Below are 20964 nucleotides of genomic sequence, written 5' to 3' on the forward strand. Positions count from 1 at the left end.
CTGGTACTTTGTGGCCCATGTGCAGTAGTCGGTAATATGAGGCAGAGCTGGCATTTTGTCGAAGATCCGCAATCAAGAGGCAAAAGAGCCACAGATGGATCGTAAGCTGCGGTTTGCCAAGCCGCAGTTTGCCGACCACTGAGCTAGGGCAATGATAACTGATGTTTAAAGGGAAATCTCAAATAGCTTCCAGTTCAAATGCAGAGATTCACTATGTTTGCCAAAGAGCGACGCTAGTGGCAAGTCAGGACATATTCACAAGTCTTGCAAGCTTCTCTCTGCAATTATGCAAACCAAATTTGAATGCTTCTTTTTTAAGTAGTGCATGCACTTGAAGAAAATACCATCACAAATTAATATTAATATTTGATCTTTCATTTTAAAGTTTGCCTAATTCTAATTTTTCCTATGATTTAGTTCTATTCAACTTATCATTTTGGTACTATGATATGATTATTTAAGAAACAGTTTAGAATTTTCCAGCCAAGCAATGAAGACTTGGAGCATAATTTCCATCAACTCATAATGTTTGTTTGTTTCAAAGACAGTCAATCATCATCTAAAACAGGTTATTATCTACATTTGCATAGCTGTGCACTAATCGAATCTTTAGGGAGGAAACACTTAAGACTAAAAACACAACTTCTGACCTCATTTGAGCAGTCAGATCTTTGATAAGCCTGACTAGATATCATTTTGTCTAGTAGAGACTTGCTGTTGCCCCACCAACTGTAAATTACCAAGAGTGCTTTGAGTTCCGTTACAATAAAGTGAGAAGGGCCTATGCCTGGAGCTCCAAGCAGCTGTGCAAGATGTCTACCACCTGACTGGTCTATACCCAAATTAGTCAACTGAGATTTAATATAGATCTTCTCATTAGATAGTCTAGAACTAAAGATGGGGTATGTGTAGCAACTCTCCAAACTAATCTTTGCTGACACCCCCACCCTTTTACACGCCCTCTTAGGGTGTGGCCTGGTATTTTGTGAATTCTTGATGACAAAGATCATGCTTCTATTAGCAGGTCTTGCCTTGCTGCCACCTGGCAGCATGTATCTTCATTGGTTTCAGAACTTTACAGCTTTTCCTTTCTTCTTTTTTTTTCATCCATCCCTTAGGTTTAAGCTCATTTTACTTGCTGTTCTACAAGGCCTCTGCTTCAGACTAACCAACATCTTGCCATCTATCAGTTCATGTTCTTCTGTTCCTCAGGAATCAGCTCCTTAATGAATGGCACCTAATTCTGAACACATCTGACTGTTAATACCACCTAGCTCTGATCACACCTTTGAGTTCTCTTCTTTAATACTTACAGTAGTTGTCAAACTTTAACAAGCACCAACATCCAACGGAGCTTGTTAAAATGCAGATTTCCAGGCATCACTCCTAGAAATTCAAATTCATTAAGTCTATAGTGGAGTTGAAGAACCTGAATATTTAATAAGCCCATCCCTAGGTGATTCTAATGCAGGCCAGAGGACACCTTGGAAAACATAATTCATAGTTACAACTCACACTATATTAAATTGCTTTCTAAGAGTCCTTAGGTTTTTATTCTATTTAGTGTATATGTTTTATAGTCTCAAATCATAAGCTGGTAAGAAAACATTTTTTATTCCCCGACAAGTTGTAGTTGTAAAACAGCAATGAGCTATTCTAACAAGATAAAAGTTATCAAGAGTAAATGTAAGATTCCTGTACTTGGGTACAACTGGGCGAGATATGGCTTTGTGAATTACTCAACAGTAAATTCAATATGAGTCAAGGTAGAAGGTAGATGTCAAAAATGTTAATGCAACTTCAGTCTGCATTAAGAGAAGACTGATGTCTTGAAAAAAGAATGAGTATTTCTGGTCTATTTTAAACAGGGACTACACTTACAGTACTCAAATTGATTTCCTGGGTTTCACAACTTAAGGTGAATATAAACAAATGTTAAAGTTCAGAGAAATGTGAATAGAATAGTAAAGGACTAAAATTCAAGTTACAAAAAGATTGGCTGGAGGAACCAACCAAGTTGGAGGTTCAGTTTAGAGAAAAGATGAATCTACAGGGAGTTTATTCTGGACAAAATAATATCTTCCCAAACCTAAAGGGCTTTCATAGGGAAGAAGGGTAATCCTTGTTTTGTATGGTCTTAGGGGGAGAATTGAGTGTGTAGTAGAAGCTATAAGTATATTCATCCTACATTAACTAAGGAAGATTCAACTTAAACCTCCAGTTGTCCAAAGAACTGGACTGCAGCATTCAGAGAGAATGATTTTCTTGTCACTAGAGGAATTCAAGCTTAGCCTAATCAACTTGGCAGAAGCTATTCGTCAGATATGGAGAGGAAACTCAAATGAAAGACAAGTATGTGAACTAAATGACTTTTATGATCCCTTACACTACTGAGATTCTACAATTCCTCTGATATTCTCTGACTGAACCAGATAGTTTTGCAAAGTGAGCTTTGAAATAGTCCAGGATGGGAAGAAAGGAGACTGAAGACTAGTAAGATAATAAGGAGGCTATTGCTATTGTTTAAGTATAATTGACTGAGGCTATGAAAAAGAAAAAAGGAATGATCCAAAGTACAAAACAAAGAAAATTAGGATTATTCAAGACTGCATTTGAAAAACACAAGCACACATAAATACAGCCAACTGATCTTGGTCAAAGGAGCAAAGGCAGTACAATGGAGCAAAGACAGTCTTTTCAACAAATGGTTACTGGAGCCCTGGCTGGCGTGGATCAGTTGGTTGGAGCATTGTCCAGTGCACCGAAGGGTTGTGGGTTTGATTCCCAGTCAGAGCACATACCCAGGTTTCCAGTTCAATACCTGGTTGAGGCGTGAACAAGAGGCAGCCAATCGATGTTTCTATCTCACATCAATGTTTCTCTAAATGTCTGAGAATTCAACTTAATTCTGGTAATATCTACCTGGAGGTAGCATCAGATTCCATAGATTGTGGGCTCAATCCTACAAGACAAAATATATCCCCCACCTCCAACTTCAGATGTCAGACTATTTATTACCTGTACTTCTGATTGACTGGCTATAGATTGGAGGTTCCAATAACCTCCTCCTTAGCAACTCAATTCAGATGCCAGTCACATTGTTACCTGTACTTCTGATCAACTTGCTATGAATCAGAGGTTCCCATTAACTTGCTAACTCAGAGAACTCAGAGAAAGACTGGTTTATTATAAAATAACTCAGGAACAGCCAGATGACAGACGCATAGGACAAGGTACAGGAAAAGGGTGCAGAGCTCCATGCCCTCTCCAAGCACCACCCTCCCTGCACCTTCACGTGTTCAATCCAGAAGCTCGCTGAACCCACTCCTTTTAGTTTTTTCTGAAGGCTGTTTTACACAAGCATGAGTAATGAAATCATTGGCCATAAGGGATTGAAGGCAATTGTTAGCCACTCTCCCTTCCTCAGAGGTCAGGGAGTGGGACTAAAAGTTCTAATCACAGAAATGGCTCCATTGGCAACCAGCCCCCATCCTTAGGTGCTTTCCTATAGACTTATTATTATTTTTGTTTGTTTGTTAATCCTCACCCAAGAATATTTTTTTCCATTGATTTTTAGGGAGAGTGGAAGGGAGAGATAGAGATAGAGAGAGAGAAATTTCAATGTGAGAGAGACATGTCCATTGGTTGCCTCCCATATGTGCCCTGACCAGGGCCAGGGATTGAGCCTGCAACTGAGGTATGTGCCCTTGACCAGGACTGAACCCTTGATACTTCAGTCCACAGGCCAATGAGCCAACCACTGAGAAAACCGGCCAGGGCCAACGGACATATTATTAACACAACACCACCATTATCACTCTCAACACTTAGGAAGTCCTATGTGTATTGGGAGCTGTGAGTCAGAACCTGTGGATGAAAACCAAATATATATGAGAAATATAATTTGGTCAACTGATTCAATCTTTAGTTTAGACTGTGATAATAAACTATCATCTTTCTCTCCTATGTTGACACAGTACCTCCTGGAGCCATTACCACTTATAAGACAAATCTGAATTTTGAACGGCTGTGTTCTATGTCATTTACTATCATATATGGTCAGTTTTGTTTAGCCAGATAAAGAAAAATCAGACCACAGAAAATCTGTAACTAAGTAAAGTGAGTCTTCCTTATCTTTTTCTAAGCTCATCACAGCCACAATTGGTTGCCTAAATGAAGAGTTGCAGAGGAAGCCAAAGTAATCAGGTAGCAGACAGAAAAGTAAGAGCCAATAAAGAGAAGTTTCATGGAAAGAAAAGTCCAGTAAAAGAAAAAAGTGTCAGGCAAAAAAGTTGTTGTGGATCACCATGGAAATGTCCCTGGAATGCACTAGTAATCTGCAATTTGGATAATTCTCCTATGTATATTTGAGATTTGACTGAATCTATCTGATCTGTGGATTAGCAGCATACTAATTACAGGTTTATCCTATAGTAACCATTCATTACCAAAAGGCATTTAAGTCGTGCTAAGTTTTCTCCCTCATGACAGGATTCTAGATAGATTTTTTAAAATCAAAGCACTTCTAAAAAATTATATCATTATGGATAAATTCGAGTAAATACAAGTATAGACAGTATAGAAGGTACAGATGTGTGTGTCTTTATATATCAGTTTTCAGTCACTCTGGAATAAAAATAGGACTCAAAACTATTACTTGCCCAGAGAAAAGATACTGTGTTAAAGTCAGAGGTATTAGTGAAGAACTCAAAGTCACATATAAATCCCTTGAGTAATGAATACATTATCTATAATAACTTTCAATCTCAAATTTCACACTATTAGTAAAATGGTATAGAAGGAATTTACTGCTGTCTACTCTAACTTTTTTGTAAAACCTGAAAGAATATCATGTTAATTATTAAAAAGTTTCTTGCAGGGTTTTGGTCAGTTTTATTTAATTTAAATTATGGACATATTATCAAAGGTAGATTGCTCCAAGTAACAAATCAGATTGAATTGCGAGAAAAGTCTTGTTGAATCATGGTAGAAGTACTCTCCTAAATAAGTTTTTGTTAAGTTCTGGGCAGCATTTTGCTAACATTATTACTCATTCTTTCTTTCATTTCCCTTCCTCCAACATCCTATTCTCTATTTTGTCTATCAAAATGGTTGTTGTTTTTCCAAGTCAGTATATCACATATAAGAAACTGACAAGATTTACAGAAGTGGTGGAACATTTATCAGCTCCTCTCTGATGGAATGTGATAAAAAGTAAATATAAATCAGCCAAGGTATGAGTTCACAAATTAAAAAAAATATTTCCAAGTGTCCCCTTGACTACCTTATCAACAAACACTGTTCAAAATGGGTAATTACAAAACAGCATAATATAAGGCGTGTTAACTATTTTCAACAGCAATAAAAGTTTAAGATAAGAGAATATATCTAAACATTTGATTAAAGTAAATGGATTAAAGATTTCTGCCTTCTACAGAGCTATAAAAGCGCCTTTTGGCAATATAACAATACCAATCACATACCATCTAGAAAGTGTTTGATAGTGAGCCAGGTACTGTGTTAGAAAATTTATACACATTAATGCTATCTTGACAATAAACTTTTAAACTAAATAACTTTGCAGGTTGGGGTACCAAGGCTCACAGAATTTAGGATTCAAGGCCCTAAGTATACAAGTGACAAAGTGGTAATGCCGACTCAAAGCCAGCTTTGTTTGTTGTGCCCAAGAGTCTTCTTACTGCTGAGGAAGAGATACTAATTTACTATTACAGGGCTTATTTACATAGAATTTTGCAAATGCTATTTATCTTTTTGAAAGATAAAATGTTATCAATATATTTTTTCATGATACATTAAGAAAAAAGTCACAGAATGGTGACTGTGTTATTCTCTATAAACAGAAAAATAAATCTATACATTATAGAGTTCACAGAGTCAAAAACACATATAGTTATAAATACTTAGAAAGAGGTCTGAAAAGATTCCTGCCAAACTCTTTCCAGCAATTCCCTCTAGGAGAGGGAGTAAAATTGGGGTGGATAAAATGATGGGAGATATCAATTTTCACTCTGCATATCTGTGTCATTTTATGAGGATGCATTACTCTTATAATTTGTAAAATAGAAAACACACATGTGCGTGCATGCACACACACACACATGCACAATACACACTATATTGACCTGATGCCTTTAATTTTGAACACTGTTTTTACAGCACACATACATAAAAATGGCATTTCCTACTGAGGCAGATAGTAGGTGACAAGAACCTAAGCAAATACTTTTCCCCTTATTTCTGGAGTTTAGCTCTATTTCAAATCAGTGCAAGAGGTATTTCCTAGATTAAGAAGGAATCTAAAAGGACCTACATAAATTTAGTAATGAATTATAAATATCTGCTGTGACCTTTAAAGGATGCGCCTTGCCTTAGCTGGTTTGGTTCAATGGATAGAGCGTCAGCCTGCAGACTGAAGGGTCCCACGTTTGATTCCAGTCAGGGTTGTGGGCTCGATCCCCAGTAGGGAGCGTGCAAGAGGCAGCCAATCAATGATTCTCTCTCATCATGGATGTTTCTCTCTCTCTCTCTCCCTCTCCCTTCCTCTCTGAAATTAATAAAAATAGATATATACATATTTAAAATAAATAACTAAATAAAGGATGTGCCTCAAGTCTTTACTGCTTCAACATATCCGCTGCTTCCCCATATTGCCTACTTTGCTATTTTGGTTCACAATGTGCCTTGTTTTATAAGATACTACTTTGGGATGTGCAAATAATAATGTTGTTCCCAAATACACTGGAAGCATATTGAGGGCAGGATGTGGGTCTAACTGTTGAAGTGTTCTACAACTGAGGTTAATCAAGTTCTTGGCATTTATTCATTTCTTAAAAATTCATATGAGCAACCACCATGCCAGGAGCAGAAAATATACTAGTGTCAAAATGAGCAAGGTTTCTTCTTCTGGGGGTACAGACAGGGGAGAAAAATCTGGAATATAGACATGTAATGAGCAATTATATTACAATGTAATAATGCATAAAAGAACATATGGGATTATTGGAACACAGAGGAGCAACACTAAAGCCAAAAACACCCTGAAAAAAGCTGCAGCCTAAAGGGAGGAGTTAGATAAAAAGATGGTGAACAAACAACCTTGGATATAAAGCAGGTAAGAGACAGTAGCATGGCAAATTAGAGGACCTGAAAATAGCACAGGCTGGCTGGAACCCAGAGCAGTGGCTGAACCCAGAGCATGGGGAGGGGCACAGGCTGACAGGCGGGAAAGTTTGGCAGGGGCCATACCACGCAGAGCTTGTAAGCCATGGAAGGAGTTAAGGAGAGCTACTAAAGAGTTTTAACCAGTGGAGTGACAGGATCAGACTTGCCTTTTTATAAAAATCGCTCCAGTTACAGTGTGGAGAATGGATTAGAGAAGGGCAAGGTTGAAGGCTTAGGGAGCAATTCAGGCAAGAGATAATGGTGTCCTGAAGGAAGGTAGTGGTGGGGGAGATGGAGAGAATGGGGCAGATTGGAGATATTGAGGGGACTGCAGCACTGACAGTCTATTGTGTGACTGACTGGAAGTGGGAGGTGAAGGGAAGAGAGGAGTTACGGAAAGTTTTCGGCTAGGGCACTGCCTGAGATAGACAACACAGAGGTAGAAGCATGTTTAGGGAAGATGGAGGGGCAGTTGAATGAGTTTAATTTTGAGCTCCCTTTGTGATCATGAGACCATATGCTGATAAATATCCAGAGCTCTAAACCGAGACTGAGACAGAATATGCATCTTTGAGAGTGAATGACATAAAGACACTAATCGGAGCTACAGATACATGTGATCAATTTGGGAGAAAATGATTGGAGTGAGGAAGGATAGGTCTTAGAGAGACTGCCGAGGAACTCCAACATGGTAAAGGACACAAAAGACACTGAGAAGGGACAGCCAGAGAGGTAAAGGAAAATCTGAAATCCCTACAGTGAGAGAAACCAAGTAAAGAGGAAATTTCAAGAGTGGTCAACAGTGTGTGTGTGTGTATATATATATATATATTTTTTTCAATTTGTCTTTCATATAGTCACTTCACTTTTATATTTTTGATATATATATATACATATGTGTGTGTGTGTGTGTGTGTGTAAGCATTTATTTGAGGTTTAACATGAAATCATACAAATAAAATTTGTATAAACACAAGTCCACATTGAATTATAATATAGATAGCAAAAACAAAGTAAAAACAAAACTAATTGGTGGCTATATACAGTTGGACACAGTTGCGTCTTGTACATTAGAAAGTCTTTAACAAAATAATCATCTTAGAGCAACACAAGATCAATGTTCAGTGTCATCCTGCAAGATGGGTTACTTTAGCAATCTCCTCCTGGTTTCTCCAATGATTATTTTATTTTAACATGTATGTTCCATCTCTAAGTTGACAGTTCACTTAAAACAGAGCTTCTGAGAGGTATCAAAAAGCACATGAAGAAAGTGGGCCAGAGTTATTAGATATTACAGTCCTACCACCAACTCTTCATGTCTCTTGAACTCATGACAATTTGAATATATCAGATTACTAGAAAAGTAGCTTATTTAGAAAACCTTAGTGCCTTAGAGAGTTCATTCACTCTCATATATTGAGTACTTAGGCTTCTTACTCAAGGCCAAGGTACTGATTTTTGCCACATTCAAGTTCCAGAAAATCTGACAGAAATAAGAAAATTAAGAAATCCCAATTGAGACAGTTTCTCTACTCAAACTTTAAAACCTGAACAGATAAAGGGATCTTTATGCTTTCAATCAAGGTTCTCACTGCCTTGGCAAAAATCTGAGGTTTTGGAAAATGCCTCTAATCTTATAAAGAAGAAAGGAAGAGTAAAGAAGACAAAGAAGGAGGAGGTGGTTTAACTATTTAGCAGAGGAAAGTTAAAATAATGGTCTTGTCTGACATCTAAATACAAAGATCAGATTTCTGTAGTTATAACTACCTCTATATACACTCACTATGTAGAATTCTAGCAAATTACTAAAGTACTGAATAACTTCTGAATGCTAAGGTTGTCATTTATAAATGCATATAAGAAATGGCAGGGGGTGAGGCCAGAACTATAGACCTTCAGTGTTTTCATAATTCCTCTCTTCCTTTTCATACCCCAAACCTATCATGGCTAAGTTCTCAGAACCTTTACATATGAAAAACTTTATAAATATCTGATAATTCGTGAGGAAAGGCAAAAGTGGAACTCTTTACTCATCATAGGATATTCTTTGTCATAAAATTCAAGGCTTTCCTGACTACTTGATTCTTAGCTTCATCTTTCTGTATCTGGAGAGGCAGTTCAGAATACAGACTCTGAAACCAGACATCCCTGGTTTCCAGTCCCAGCTCAGGTAACTTATTACTGTACAAACTTAGTAAATAATTTCCTTCTCCTGCTTCAGGGTTCCTGAGCCAGGAGAACCAAGTTCTAGTACCAGTTCTGCCTGTGATTTGCTTAGTGACCTTGGGCCATAGTTTTCTGCATCTGTAAGGAATTGCCATCAATGCCCTGGGAATGCTTTTCCCCTGTGCTATTTTCCTCCAAGGAAACTTCATGAAGGGAATGAGACACATCTATTCCCCTGCTTCCTTGCTGTGCTGACAGTGGAGCTACCATGAGAGAGAAATAGCCTGAGATAGTATCTTTTTGTTTGTGTTTTTTAATTACACAAATAGAAATCTAATATTGCAGTAAAACACTCAGAGGTACACAGAGTAAAAGAACAAAAATCTCCCCTTTATTTCCCACCCTAACTTCCTTTTCACAGGAGCAATTTTTTTTCAGTTCAGCTTGTGTCTGTAGAGACTTTTATAATGCATTTACTTTTATTTTTTTTCATAAAACAAATATATCTATGTATTTAGAGCTATATCACTTTAAGATTTGCTCCACTGTATTCCACAATGAGGATAGGAGAACGTAGCACAGTTTATTTAATTATTTCTTTACTAGGTTCAAACTTTGACCTCAACTTTATAGTGACCAAATTATTGGTCTATACATAACTCAACTATAGTTGCCATTGGTGACTAATCCATTGGTGACATTATAGACAATTCTGCATCCCCAAAAGATTTTTCTCTAAAATTTGTCTATAAATAAAAAATGCCAGCTGAATTTGCATATAGTTTGACTCTGAGATATAGGCACAGCCACATGATTTCTATTCAAGTGTAAGTAAATTCAACTTCTAAAATTAAAACCAATGGTAAAATTAATTCAAGGTTAAAAATTTCAATTTATACCAATAGTATTTTATTTTTTTAGAATGTATGCTTGATCTCTAAATTCTGCTGTAGAGATTTGGAAGTCACATGATCATAAGCCATTTTCTTCTAATTAAAAAAAAAACTTTATACAGTTCCCAACCTGAAGTTAGAATTAGTAAATTATTAAACTGTTACATTCCTCATATCCAAGTATCATCTATAAGTACTTTGTGGAAAATCAGACGGGGGAAGTTTTGCATCTCTAACCAGCGAGCAATTGCTTTCTTTTGCTTTCCTAATAAATTACAGGCAGACTTGAACAGATGTCAGGTTGGCATTCAAAATCTAAAATATAGCTGAAAAGCAAGTTATGACTAATACAAGGGAAAAAGATGAATGTCAGAAAGCTTCATTTTTTCTTCTTTTTTTTCAAATTTCAGATAAGCTCTTTAGCCTTAGGGTTCCTTTTACAGAGCCCTGGAGTTCGGCTAGCTGTCTTAACCCCCATTTAAATTGCAATCTCAGCTCATGAGTGGGGGTGTGAAAATGCATTTTAAGAGTGTCAGTGTTTATGTTAATCTTAGCAAGAACTCCCTCTCTCCCTAATATGGCATGTTCAAAACCTTAGTGCTCTTTCTTCCACTCTATTTTATTTGCACTGTTCTTAGCATCTGAAAGATGTTTGCATGTGATTGAAAGGGTCCTTATCTCTCAGCAGTCCTACTTTATAGAGTAACTGTAGTCACATATGATAGCAGAAAAGAGTTGCTTTCCTCTAGAATTTCAAAAGAAACCTTAAAAATACAGATTGAAAATGGGCTTAAAGAGGAAGGCACAGAGGAAAAGGCACCAAAAAGAACACACTGTCTGTTTGGAAGAATGGGGCACAAGATCATAACAAGTGGCTTTCCTCCCACTTGGTGGCCTGGATATCTACAAGGTATAGATCTACCAAAGGACAGTATGAGGCTTGAAGACTTAGTGTCTCTACACCCTTTTCCTTCTAGCTCTAAAATGGATAACTTCTACCAAAGCCCCTTTCCTTGAATACATGTGAACCTAGTCCTAAAATTACATTAAGGGATGCTAATTCTTTAACAATTATTCCACTGTTCTCTGAACAGGATTTGTATGTGTGTTTTTTTCCTCTGTGACATTTACAGTTTAGAGGTAATTGCCAGGGGTGCTGAAAAATGAAGTTTCTTTGCAAAACCTCTTTGCCAACAAAAGAGCTACAATGAGAACTGAGGAAATCAATCGTTTATCCTGAGCACTCTCCAAAGCTGCATGCAAAGGACCAAGTGTGGCAAACGTGTATGTTCAACTGACATCTAAGTGTTCTCAAGGACGGCAGTCAGCTGTTGAGTTTATTCACCTGCACTTCCAGATACTGGTTCTTGATGCCCATATTTCTACCCTGGCACTCAAAAGGTGTTTCTACTATCCCACAAAGTAGGACTTCAGGTCATTTGTAACTAAACATCCATCATTAAAGGGCCCGGAAGATATTCTGACTAAATAGTTATTTGGTATTCACTAAATGCAAGGTATGAAACTAGTTTTATTTGTGAATGCTTTTATATACTTCCAAGGAAGAACTGCCCTACAGGGGTTTGGGTGAGTCCAACTGCTACAGAGAAGGAAAATGTACATAGTTACACTGATGAAAACAACAACAAAAACAAAATTGATATTCCCCCTATGTAATCCCTTTTCCTATTTCTACACATGGCCTTTCTTCCTCTGTCTGTAGGACGGTATGTGACTTCCTTTCCCATTTAAGGCTTTCCTTAATTAGAATTCTATAAAAATATTATAACAAAAACAGCAAGGTATATATTACATAATTGAAAATACTTCAAGAAACTAAAAGATTGGAAACTAACATAACAGTATGTTTGCAGTTGCTCGTATGAAAAATAATACAACAATTAATAAATAATAATGCAAGAATAACTGTTTTGCATACTCATAACTATAAACCTACTTTGCCCCATCCTGTATAGGACACTTATTTCATGTATATTACCTCATCTGATTCCCAATTTTGTTCATAACTGTGTGCCTCTGGTTAGTCCTTTTGTCTTCCTACATCTCATCAGCAACATTCTGCATGTATCTAAACTATATTTTCAATTTTAAAAAGAAACATGAAGTTTTACAAGCAAAAAAGAAAGAACTATATTACCTAGAAGCATAATTATCAGTATCATAAACATGACACAATAGAATTCTAAATTTATCACTTTTTGAGCTTCAAACTTTGATGTACAAGCAAAAACATCCATTTAGTTAAGATTCCTGTTTGCAAAGTAGACATAACTCTAGACTTCATGGTAAAGGTAATGATTTGGTCTCAAGCCAAAAGTAAAAAAGTTCTCTGCTTAAATCAAAACAAAACAGCCCCATAATTATTCTTTTCTAATCTTTTTTTTTTCATTTGAATTGATTTAACTAATCATTCCCAGTGTCCAACTGGATCCCACAACCATACAGGTTTATCTATTTAGTTAACCAAGAGTAAGCAAAATTATCAACCAATTTTGTTTCTACTTGGCAGGGTAAAAGAACACAAGGTATATATAAGAAGGACTTATATAGCATTATTTTATATTCTAGCTAAAAGTAGCAATTTGTATTTTTTATATAACTTTACCACTGCCTAATGAGAACTTTATAATCACACTGTTCTTGGAGTGCAATAAGTCCTCAAAATTAAAAGTAAAAAAGAAGCCTCTATTGGAAAATAGGGAATGACACATGCATAACAAGAGAATTAGTTCACAGCCATTTTAACATTAAAATGAGTAGCTTTAGGACACTGAGAATCTTTATTCAGAATAAAGACAACGTCTTTCAATCCAGCTCAAAAGCCAAGGTAGCTTTATATTTACTCTCTTTTAAATCAAATTTATAGCACATGCTTCTTGATGGGAAAAAGGCATGAAAAGATATATCACTTACAAAAACAAACAAACAAACAAACAAACAACATGACAGAACTCTTTTTTGTCTAATTAAATTAGTGTAAAAACATTAGAAAAATAAGTACATAAAAAGAGTTCTGGGTAGTAGCACTCACAAACAAAATTCAAATCGATGGTCCTTAGTCAAAAGGCATGTTAATAAAAATAAAAGCATACTATTATAATTTAATCATTTTCAATATGGGTTGCAGAAACATAGACTAAAGTCCCTCAGAATGCTGTCTCGGTTCTGGTTTAATTTCAAATTCTTTGACAGCTGGCAAAATCACAAATCAACCAATATGAGTTTTACTCCTTTATGAACTACCTAACTCAGACAGAGGCCCTAATGAGCAGGGTTTAGATGCACAAACACAAAACTAGTGTCTGAATAGCTGAATCCTCCACAGTATCCAACGGTGAGAAAATATTCATAATATAGTTTAAAAGCATGGCTTTACAGAAGCAGTTATTCTTCTGCTTGTTGGCTGGTTAGTATAATGCTCAAAGAAACAGAATCATTAGGCTCTTTCTATATCAGAGCTCGCTCTTAAAATCCAGAAAAAATATTCTACAAGAATAAATTACAACATTTGAAATCCTTTTATCTCTGCCTATACTTACAATATACTTAACATTTTCATATCTTGATCAAAAAAGCCTTATGGATTGATTATGCCTTAAAATATACATTGCCAAGACAGTGAACTATCATGCTTTTTACTATTTTCCAAATTAAAATTGTTTTTTATGGACTTGGCCTTTGTATCTTTCAGATAAAAAAGTATGTTATTGCCATTTCAAGGTGTATAAAACTCAGGTGATGAGGTTCTCTGTCATTTTCTCTTAATCCAATTCCAAATTCGACCTTTACCCAGTGAACAGGTGTGTGCTATGCCTGTAATTTATCAGAGTGAGCGACCAGGCAGAAAAGCTACCAACAATAGGAGGCTAATAGAACCAAGCCCTTAGTGCCTAGAAAGCAGTTCTTACCCCACCATTATGAATATACTTTTATCTCCAAGTAGCAATTGAAAGATAAAGAATGATGGGGGTGAGAGGAGTAATATATTCGTATTCCTTCAGGGTTTTTTTGGATACTGTTTTTATACTAATAGTCTGCCAGAAGCTGTTATGTTATAAATTCCTTTCTGAGATATTATATTCTCTGGCTCACATTCCAATCCAACTTATAATATGGATATGAAAACAGTCATGACAGCATTTCCACTAGGGCAAATAACGCCACTTCACACAGATAAGTTAAATAAACCTTAAAGAAGAAAAGTGATAAATGAATAGTGCATTTTTTGTATGTAATATGGAAATGCCTATGTATACCTTGCATTTGGATCAAACTTAACAAACTTAAAAACATACCAAATATCCATTTACTAGGTATGAAGATGTACTAATTAAGTAATGCAATAGCACACTACAAAGAAGCAGCAGCTAATATTAGAAAATGCCCACAGTCTAATAGATAATAATTATCCAGCAGGCAAGATCTGACCCATGGTGTATCTTTAGAGTTGGGTGAAATTTTTAAATATTCCCTAATTAAACATTAAAATAACTAAATAAAATGATATGTCTAAATATGTACAGTAGAAAAAGACCTGAATAAGGAAATAAATTAATTAATTTTAAAAATGGAGCAAAACCACAAATATTTCTATAATTTCTGCATACATTTAAAATGTAATTTTAAACTTCTAACTTGTCAAAGATTTTTTTTTTTTTAGGGAAAAAAATTTAGAAGAAGTTAAAAGAGAAAAATACTTTGGAAGGTCTGAAGAATAATTTTAAAACATTACTGAAAAGAAACTTCATGACATTTATTTTTAAAAAACAATATAAGGTTTTATCAAGTTCTCCTTTTAAAACTCACCCATCTGTTCCACAATCTCTGGAGGAAACACTCGGGAAGCAAATGCTCGTCGAAAAATATCTGAAAATTCTTTGTCCAGACCTCCTATTCCCATTTTTTCAAAGTTCCAGTCAGGATTGATGATAGACTGGCGATTTTCCTTGGTTTTAGCTTTGCCTATGTTAAACAAAGATAATCAAATGTGAAACAAGAACTTCATCAGTAAGTGTAAAAAGACAGACAGAGCTCATGGGGCATCCTCAATGAACAAAGAGAGGCTACCCTTGTACAAAGATGAACAACATGCTCTTAGCTGCTTTTCTAAGAAGAATGAGTTTTGCTATGTTAACTATTTTGTCTGGTCCCCCTTTAGGGTCAGTAAAAAAACTTTCAAAATGACTAGCTAAACTCATGCTGTAGTCCATTTGTAATCAATCCATGGAATCCTAACCAAGTTAACTAATTTGGTTGATTAGAAGAAACACCATGTGCATATCTGATGAAGACAACACCAGCTGCCAGAAATGTAACTGAAATCTAGCGGTCCCTCAGGCTCCTAAGGCAAGTGTATTTAAAAATACATGTATTTATCTAGATTAAATTTATAATTGAGTATATGAACCCCTCAGCCTGAGAAAATGCACTGTTTGGTGTCTTATTTGCTTTTCTTCACTTGTACATCAAAGTCTAAAATCATCCTAATGTCTTTAATGATTTCAAAATTGGTGTTTTCAAATTCTTTCAGACACAAATTATTTCATTTAAATGCCATAGTGCCACCTAAAGTAACTCCAGAGAACCACATTAACTACCACAAATACAAAGAATAAAAGTGCCTTGGAATACACTACTATAAATAAAAAAATTAATGTTATAGGTTTTATTAAATTAGGGAAGAAAAGGTTGCATTAGAAAAAATTTATCTTAAATGGTAGTTTTATGGTTAGAGTTTTGTGGACTTAGCATTTCCTTTACAAAGCTACAGAAAATGTTTTTCTTACACTGTACTGCCCTCTTGTGGCCAAACTTACTGTATGCTAAATCACCACAATTTTATTTTCCACAGGGAAAAACCTATCAATCACACCTTCACAAAGTTACTTAGAAATACTCACACTGTATGAAAGTCACACAATTCCTCTGAGATTAAAAAAAAAAAGTGTACAGAACATAAAATACACTGTAGAAATGTATTTGATCAGTAACAGGAGATTTTGAGTCCAGCCAGGGTGGCTCAACCAGGAGGTCACTGTTTGACTCCCCGTCAGGGCACATGCCCGAGTTGTGGGCTCAATACTGGGTAAGAGGCATGCAGGAGGCAGCTGATCGATGTTTCTCTCTCTCTCTCCCTCTCCCTTCCTTTCTGAAATAAATAAAATATATTTAAAAAATAAAAAATTAACAGATTTTGATATATCCCACACCCATAATATGACATAGTTATTAAAATTAATGTTGAAAGGTGTATTTATTAAGATGGTTGAAATATATTAATCAGAAAGAATAAATTATAAAACAGTATGAAAACAGAATCAAATTAAAAAATTTTAAAAGTGTGAGTTGTGTTTGGGTGTCTATTCATATTTTATAAAATAAATATTTTACTTTATAATTAAGAAAAAAACAATAAGAGGGAATAATAATTTATGAATTAAAAAAGGCTATACATTCCAAGAAAATTAAATAACCTTGGATATGATAGTATGCAACCAAAGAAAATTCTCTACTTTCTATTGGAGTAAACATCAACTTAGTTATTAAATTAAAAAAAATAATAACTGCTGTAAAGTTCATGGCATTATTATTCTGGTGAGCTGCTCTTCTTAAAGCTCAGTCTGCTTTTAAAAGTGGGGCTAATATAAAAGAATAGGACTACACAATGAATCTGTTGGAAAGACTTTCTTTACCTGCACATTCGTCATTTAACTCCATCACTAACAAAAGTGACACTAGTATTGCATTTAACATACAACCAGGTGAGGGACAGTCTACAAAATAATTGACCAGTTCTCAAGGTCATACAAGACCATGAAAGTCTGAGGAACTGTCAGAGACTGGAGAAGATTATGGAGACTAAACAACTAAATGCAATGTGGGTCCTGAATTAGATCCTGAAAGAGAAAAAGGACATAATAAAAAACTGGTGAAGTCTCTATTTAGTTAGCAGCAATGTAACCATGATAATTTAGCTTTGGTAACCGCACTACGGTTATTTAACATGTAACATCAGAGGGTGCTGGTAAAGGGTATACAGAAACTCTGAACTATTTTTGCAAATCTTCTGTAAGCCTAAACTTACATTAGCTCATTGTGATTTTGGGAAAAGCTTTCAAGGGCGATGCCCCTATTCTCTTTGCCACTTGAAAATCACTGTAGTTGAATCACATATAACAGAGTTATTCAGAATCCTCTAAAAACTGTAAGTCTTACCAATAAGATTGAGTGATGAATTTTCTGCTTTTTCAAATGCAACTTGACTATTTCCAAGAACCAGCCCTAGTTCAATCTGTACGGAAAGACAATAATTAGTAGTCTAATAGCAGACTTCTGGACTTCTTAAAGCAAAGTCAAAAACAAAGAGGAAATGATGTCTCTCTGAGCAGAGCAAATCTTCAAACTATCATTTAAGTTACATTTACTTTTGCATAGCTACCTTACAATTATTCCAGTTTTCTCTATTTCAATGCATATATCTTTTCATAATATCTGTCTTATTATTACTTATTATACATATTATCAATACATATTATTCAACCAGGATTACAAATTTCAAATTACTAGTAGGTTTGCAAATAAGTGTATTTTATGCCTTCTATATATATAAAAACCTAAGCAACCATTATGACTGGTCGACCGTAATGACCGGTCACTATGACGTGCACTGACCACCAGGGAGCAGATGCTCAATGTAGGAGCTGCACCTGGTGGTCAGTGCACTCCCACAGCCAATGTCCTGCAGCCAGCCAACCTCTGGCGGTCCCTCCCCACAGCTGGCCGGCCAACCTCCCACGGGAGAGATGACTAGGCGACAAGGCCCTGATTAGCCCCGATCTCTGGCCAGGCCAAGGGATCCCACCCGTGCATGAATTCATGCATGGGGCCTCTAGTATTTTAATAATAATACTTGCTGAGCTGCCATCTTGCGTCCCCGCATGTGTGCGCTTATTCTCAGCTGGTCTGCCCTAGACACCCTGAGCGTCAGCCCTAGTCCCCGCGCAGCCCTGTTTCCTCTCCAACAAGATGGAAGAAACTATCATGAACCAAGAAAAACTCGCCAAACTGCAGGCACAAGTGCACATTGGTGGGAAAGGAACTGCTGGTAGAAAGGAGAAGGTGGTTCACAGAACAGCTACAGCAGATGATAAAAAACTTCAGTCTCCTTAAAGAAGTTAGTGGTAAACAATATCTCTGGTATTAAAGAGGTAAGTATGTTTACAAACCAAGGGACAGTGATCCACTTTAACAACCCTAAAGTTCAGGCATCTCTGGCAGCGAACACTTTCACCATTACAGGCCATGCTGAGACAAAGCAGCTGACAGAAATGCTACCCAGCATCTTAAACCAGCTTGGTGCAGACAGTCTGACTAGTTTAAGGAGACTGGCTGACGTTCTGCCCAAACAATCTGTGGATGGAAACGTGCCACTTGCTACTGGAGAGGATGATGATGATGAAGTTCCAGATCTTGGGGAGAATTTTGATGAGGCTTCCAAGAATGAAACAAACTGAATTGAGTCAACTTCTGAAGAAGATAAACTTGAAGAAGTTTCTGGGAGCTACTATTTTATATTATGACTGCTTTTTCAAATTTTGTTTATGGATCTGATAAAATCTAGATCTCTAATATTTTTTAGCCCAATGCCCCTGGACATTGCAGCTCTTTTCAGTTTTTGCTTATACATAAATCATTCTTTGCAGCTAATTAAGCTGAAGAAGCTTGGGAATAAAGTTTGAAACAGGTTAATAAAAAAAAATAATAATGCTTGCTATAAAAGCAATTTTTTCTCCCCACTATCATAAAAGAAAGAGTGCATAATATGAAAGAAATCACTGAGCAAGAGAATGGGTAGGAAAATTCTATTAATCTGCACAATTCACAGCATAGAGATTATCAAATAAAAATTATAAATAAAACATACCTTTTGTCTTTTACCTGTCCCCTGCTCTCCCTTCAGGATGCTGGGATCCATGGCTTCAATATCCTTTACTACTAAGCTAAAAAGCTTTTCATTGAAGCTAAATACAAGCTGTGTAGAAAAGAGGAAAGAGCAGAAAAATCACTTTATGATACAACGACTTCATTCTTATAAATCATCAGCAATGTTCTCTAAATGCAGAAAAGCAGCTTTGTCCTATGTATTCCTCTTATATCTGCTCCATGGACAAACTGCCGACTAGCCAATGAGAGGAAAGGGAACTAACATTTATTGAGTTATTTGCTGTGTACCTAACAATCACCACAGGAGGTTATGTAATTAATATTCACAAACTCTTTTGGAAACAGAAATTATTCCTCAGTTTTAACTAGTGAGGAAGCTGAGAGCCAGAGATGGGCTGAACAATGTGACCCAGAGTCACAGTAAATGACAGTGCCATGAGTCAGCCTGGGTCTGAGACTCTGATATCCATGCTTTTCTAAAACCAATACCAAATGCCTGCCACACGAGTACAGAGACAGCGTCTGATGCATCCATTTGCCAAGTATGTACTGAGTGCCTTTCACATGCTAGGCCCTCTTCACATGCTGGGGTATAACAATAAACATAAAAGGCAAAGTTGACTGTCAATCCTGCTACTATCATTTACTTTGAAAGGGAATAAATACTAAGAACAGTGATTTGGTGTAAGATATTTATTTCTTCTCTGTATTATGGAGGATTTTATTTCATGAGTTTACAGACATCCACATGTTATTAGGTTTCAATTATTACAAATAATAAAGCATTTTCTATTAAACATTCTTCCAAGCATTTTCTATTAAAATACTAAAGCTAAAGGAGAAGGTAAAAACAATGAAGTTTAGCTCAGCCAGTGTGGCTCAGTGGTTGAGCATTGGCAGAGGAACCAAGAAGTCATGGTTTGATTCCCAGTCAGGGCACATGCCTGGGTTGCAGGCTTGATCCCCAATAGAGGTTATGCAGGAGACAGCGGATTGATGATTCTCTCTCAACATTAATGTTTCTATCTCTCTCTCCCTCTCCCTTCCTCTCTAAAATCAATAAAAATATATTTTTAAAAAACCCACAATAATGAAGTTTAGCAAGATGACTTGAGCTGAACTATCAGTCCAAAAGTATAGGAATCCAGAGGAATATGGTATAGCCCCAAATGCAATGGATAGGTAGTCAGCAAATTTTCAGCTAAAGGTCCTTTTGGAGAGCCTTCCTGGATCAAAATAGCTCCACAGTGGCTCCCTAGTGCATCATCCAATTTACATCGAAGTACTTCAAGTTCATGGCATTTCTTTCTTATTTCCTGTCTTCTCAAACTAGAAAGTAAGTTCTATGAGAGTGGGGATTATGTGTATTTTGTTCACTGCTGATCTGCAGTGCCTAAAATGGTGGCTGGAACATACCAGGTATTCAATATATATATTTGTTTAATTAGATCACTTGACTAATGGATTCTTGTCTCAGTTATGCCCCTGGATGTGTAACCAGGGGTATGTAATTTACCTTCTCTGGACCTAAAATTCCTCATTTGCAAAATGAGGAGGTTAGATAAGATAAACTCTGAGGTTCATACCAATTCTAGTATCCTTAAAAATAATAATAAATGTACTGTATCCTTTTCCTGTCTATCATTAATTCAGTTACTACTCACAAAGGTTTGATATTATAATGTATGGGCTATCAAATTCTTAGTCTTGTTCCAGATCTATGCCTTTGAAAAAGAGGATGAAAATAAATAACACTCTT

General features: G+C 36.1%; 1 protein-coding gene and 1 pseudogene across 1 annotated transcript in view; one reads left to right on the forward strand and one right to left on the reverse strand.

Moving 5' to 3' along the window:
• Positions 1-20964, reverse strand: part of LOC102755866 (vesicle-fusing ATPase) — a 120039-nt gene that overhangs the window by 80471 nt on the left and 18604 nt on the right. The window contains exons 6-8 of the mRNA XM_006779403.2: positions 19186-19293; positions 17478-17553; positions 15069-15224 (exon numbers count right to left, since the gene is read on the reverse strand). Of these exons, the coding sequence (XP_006779466.2) occupies positions 15069-15224; positions 17478-17553; positions 19186-19293 (340 nt within the window). The remainder of the gene's footprint in view (positions 1-15068; positions 15225-17477; positions 17554-19185; positions 19294-20964) is intronic.
• On the forward strand, positions 18288-19020 carry LOC102755580 (annotated as a pseudogene).

This window comes from Myotis davidii, unplaced genomic scaffold (assembly GCF_000327345.1).
Source record: "Myotis davidii unplaced genomic scaffold, ASM32734v1 scaffold684, whole genome shotgun sequence".
In the NCBI taxonomy this organism is placed as follows: Eukaryota; Metazoa; Chordata; class Mammalia; order Chiroptera; family Vespertilionidae; genus Myotis; species Myotis davidii.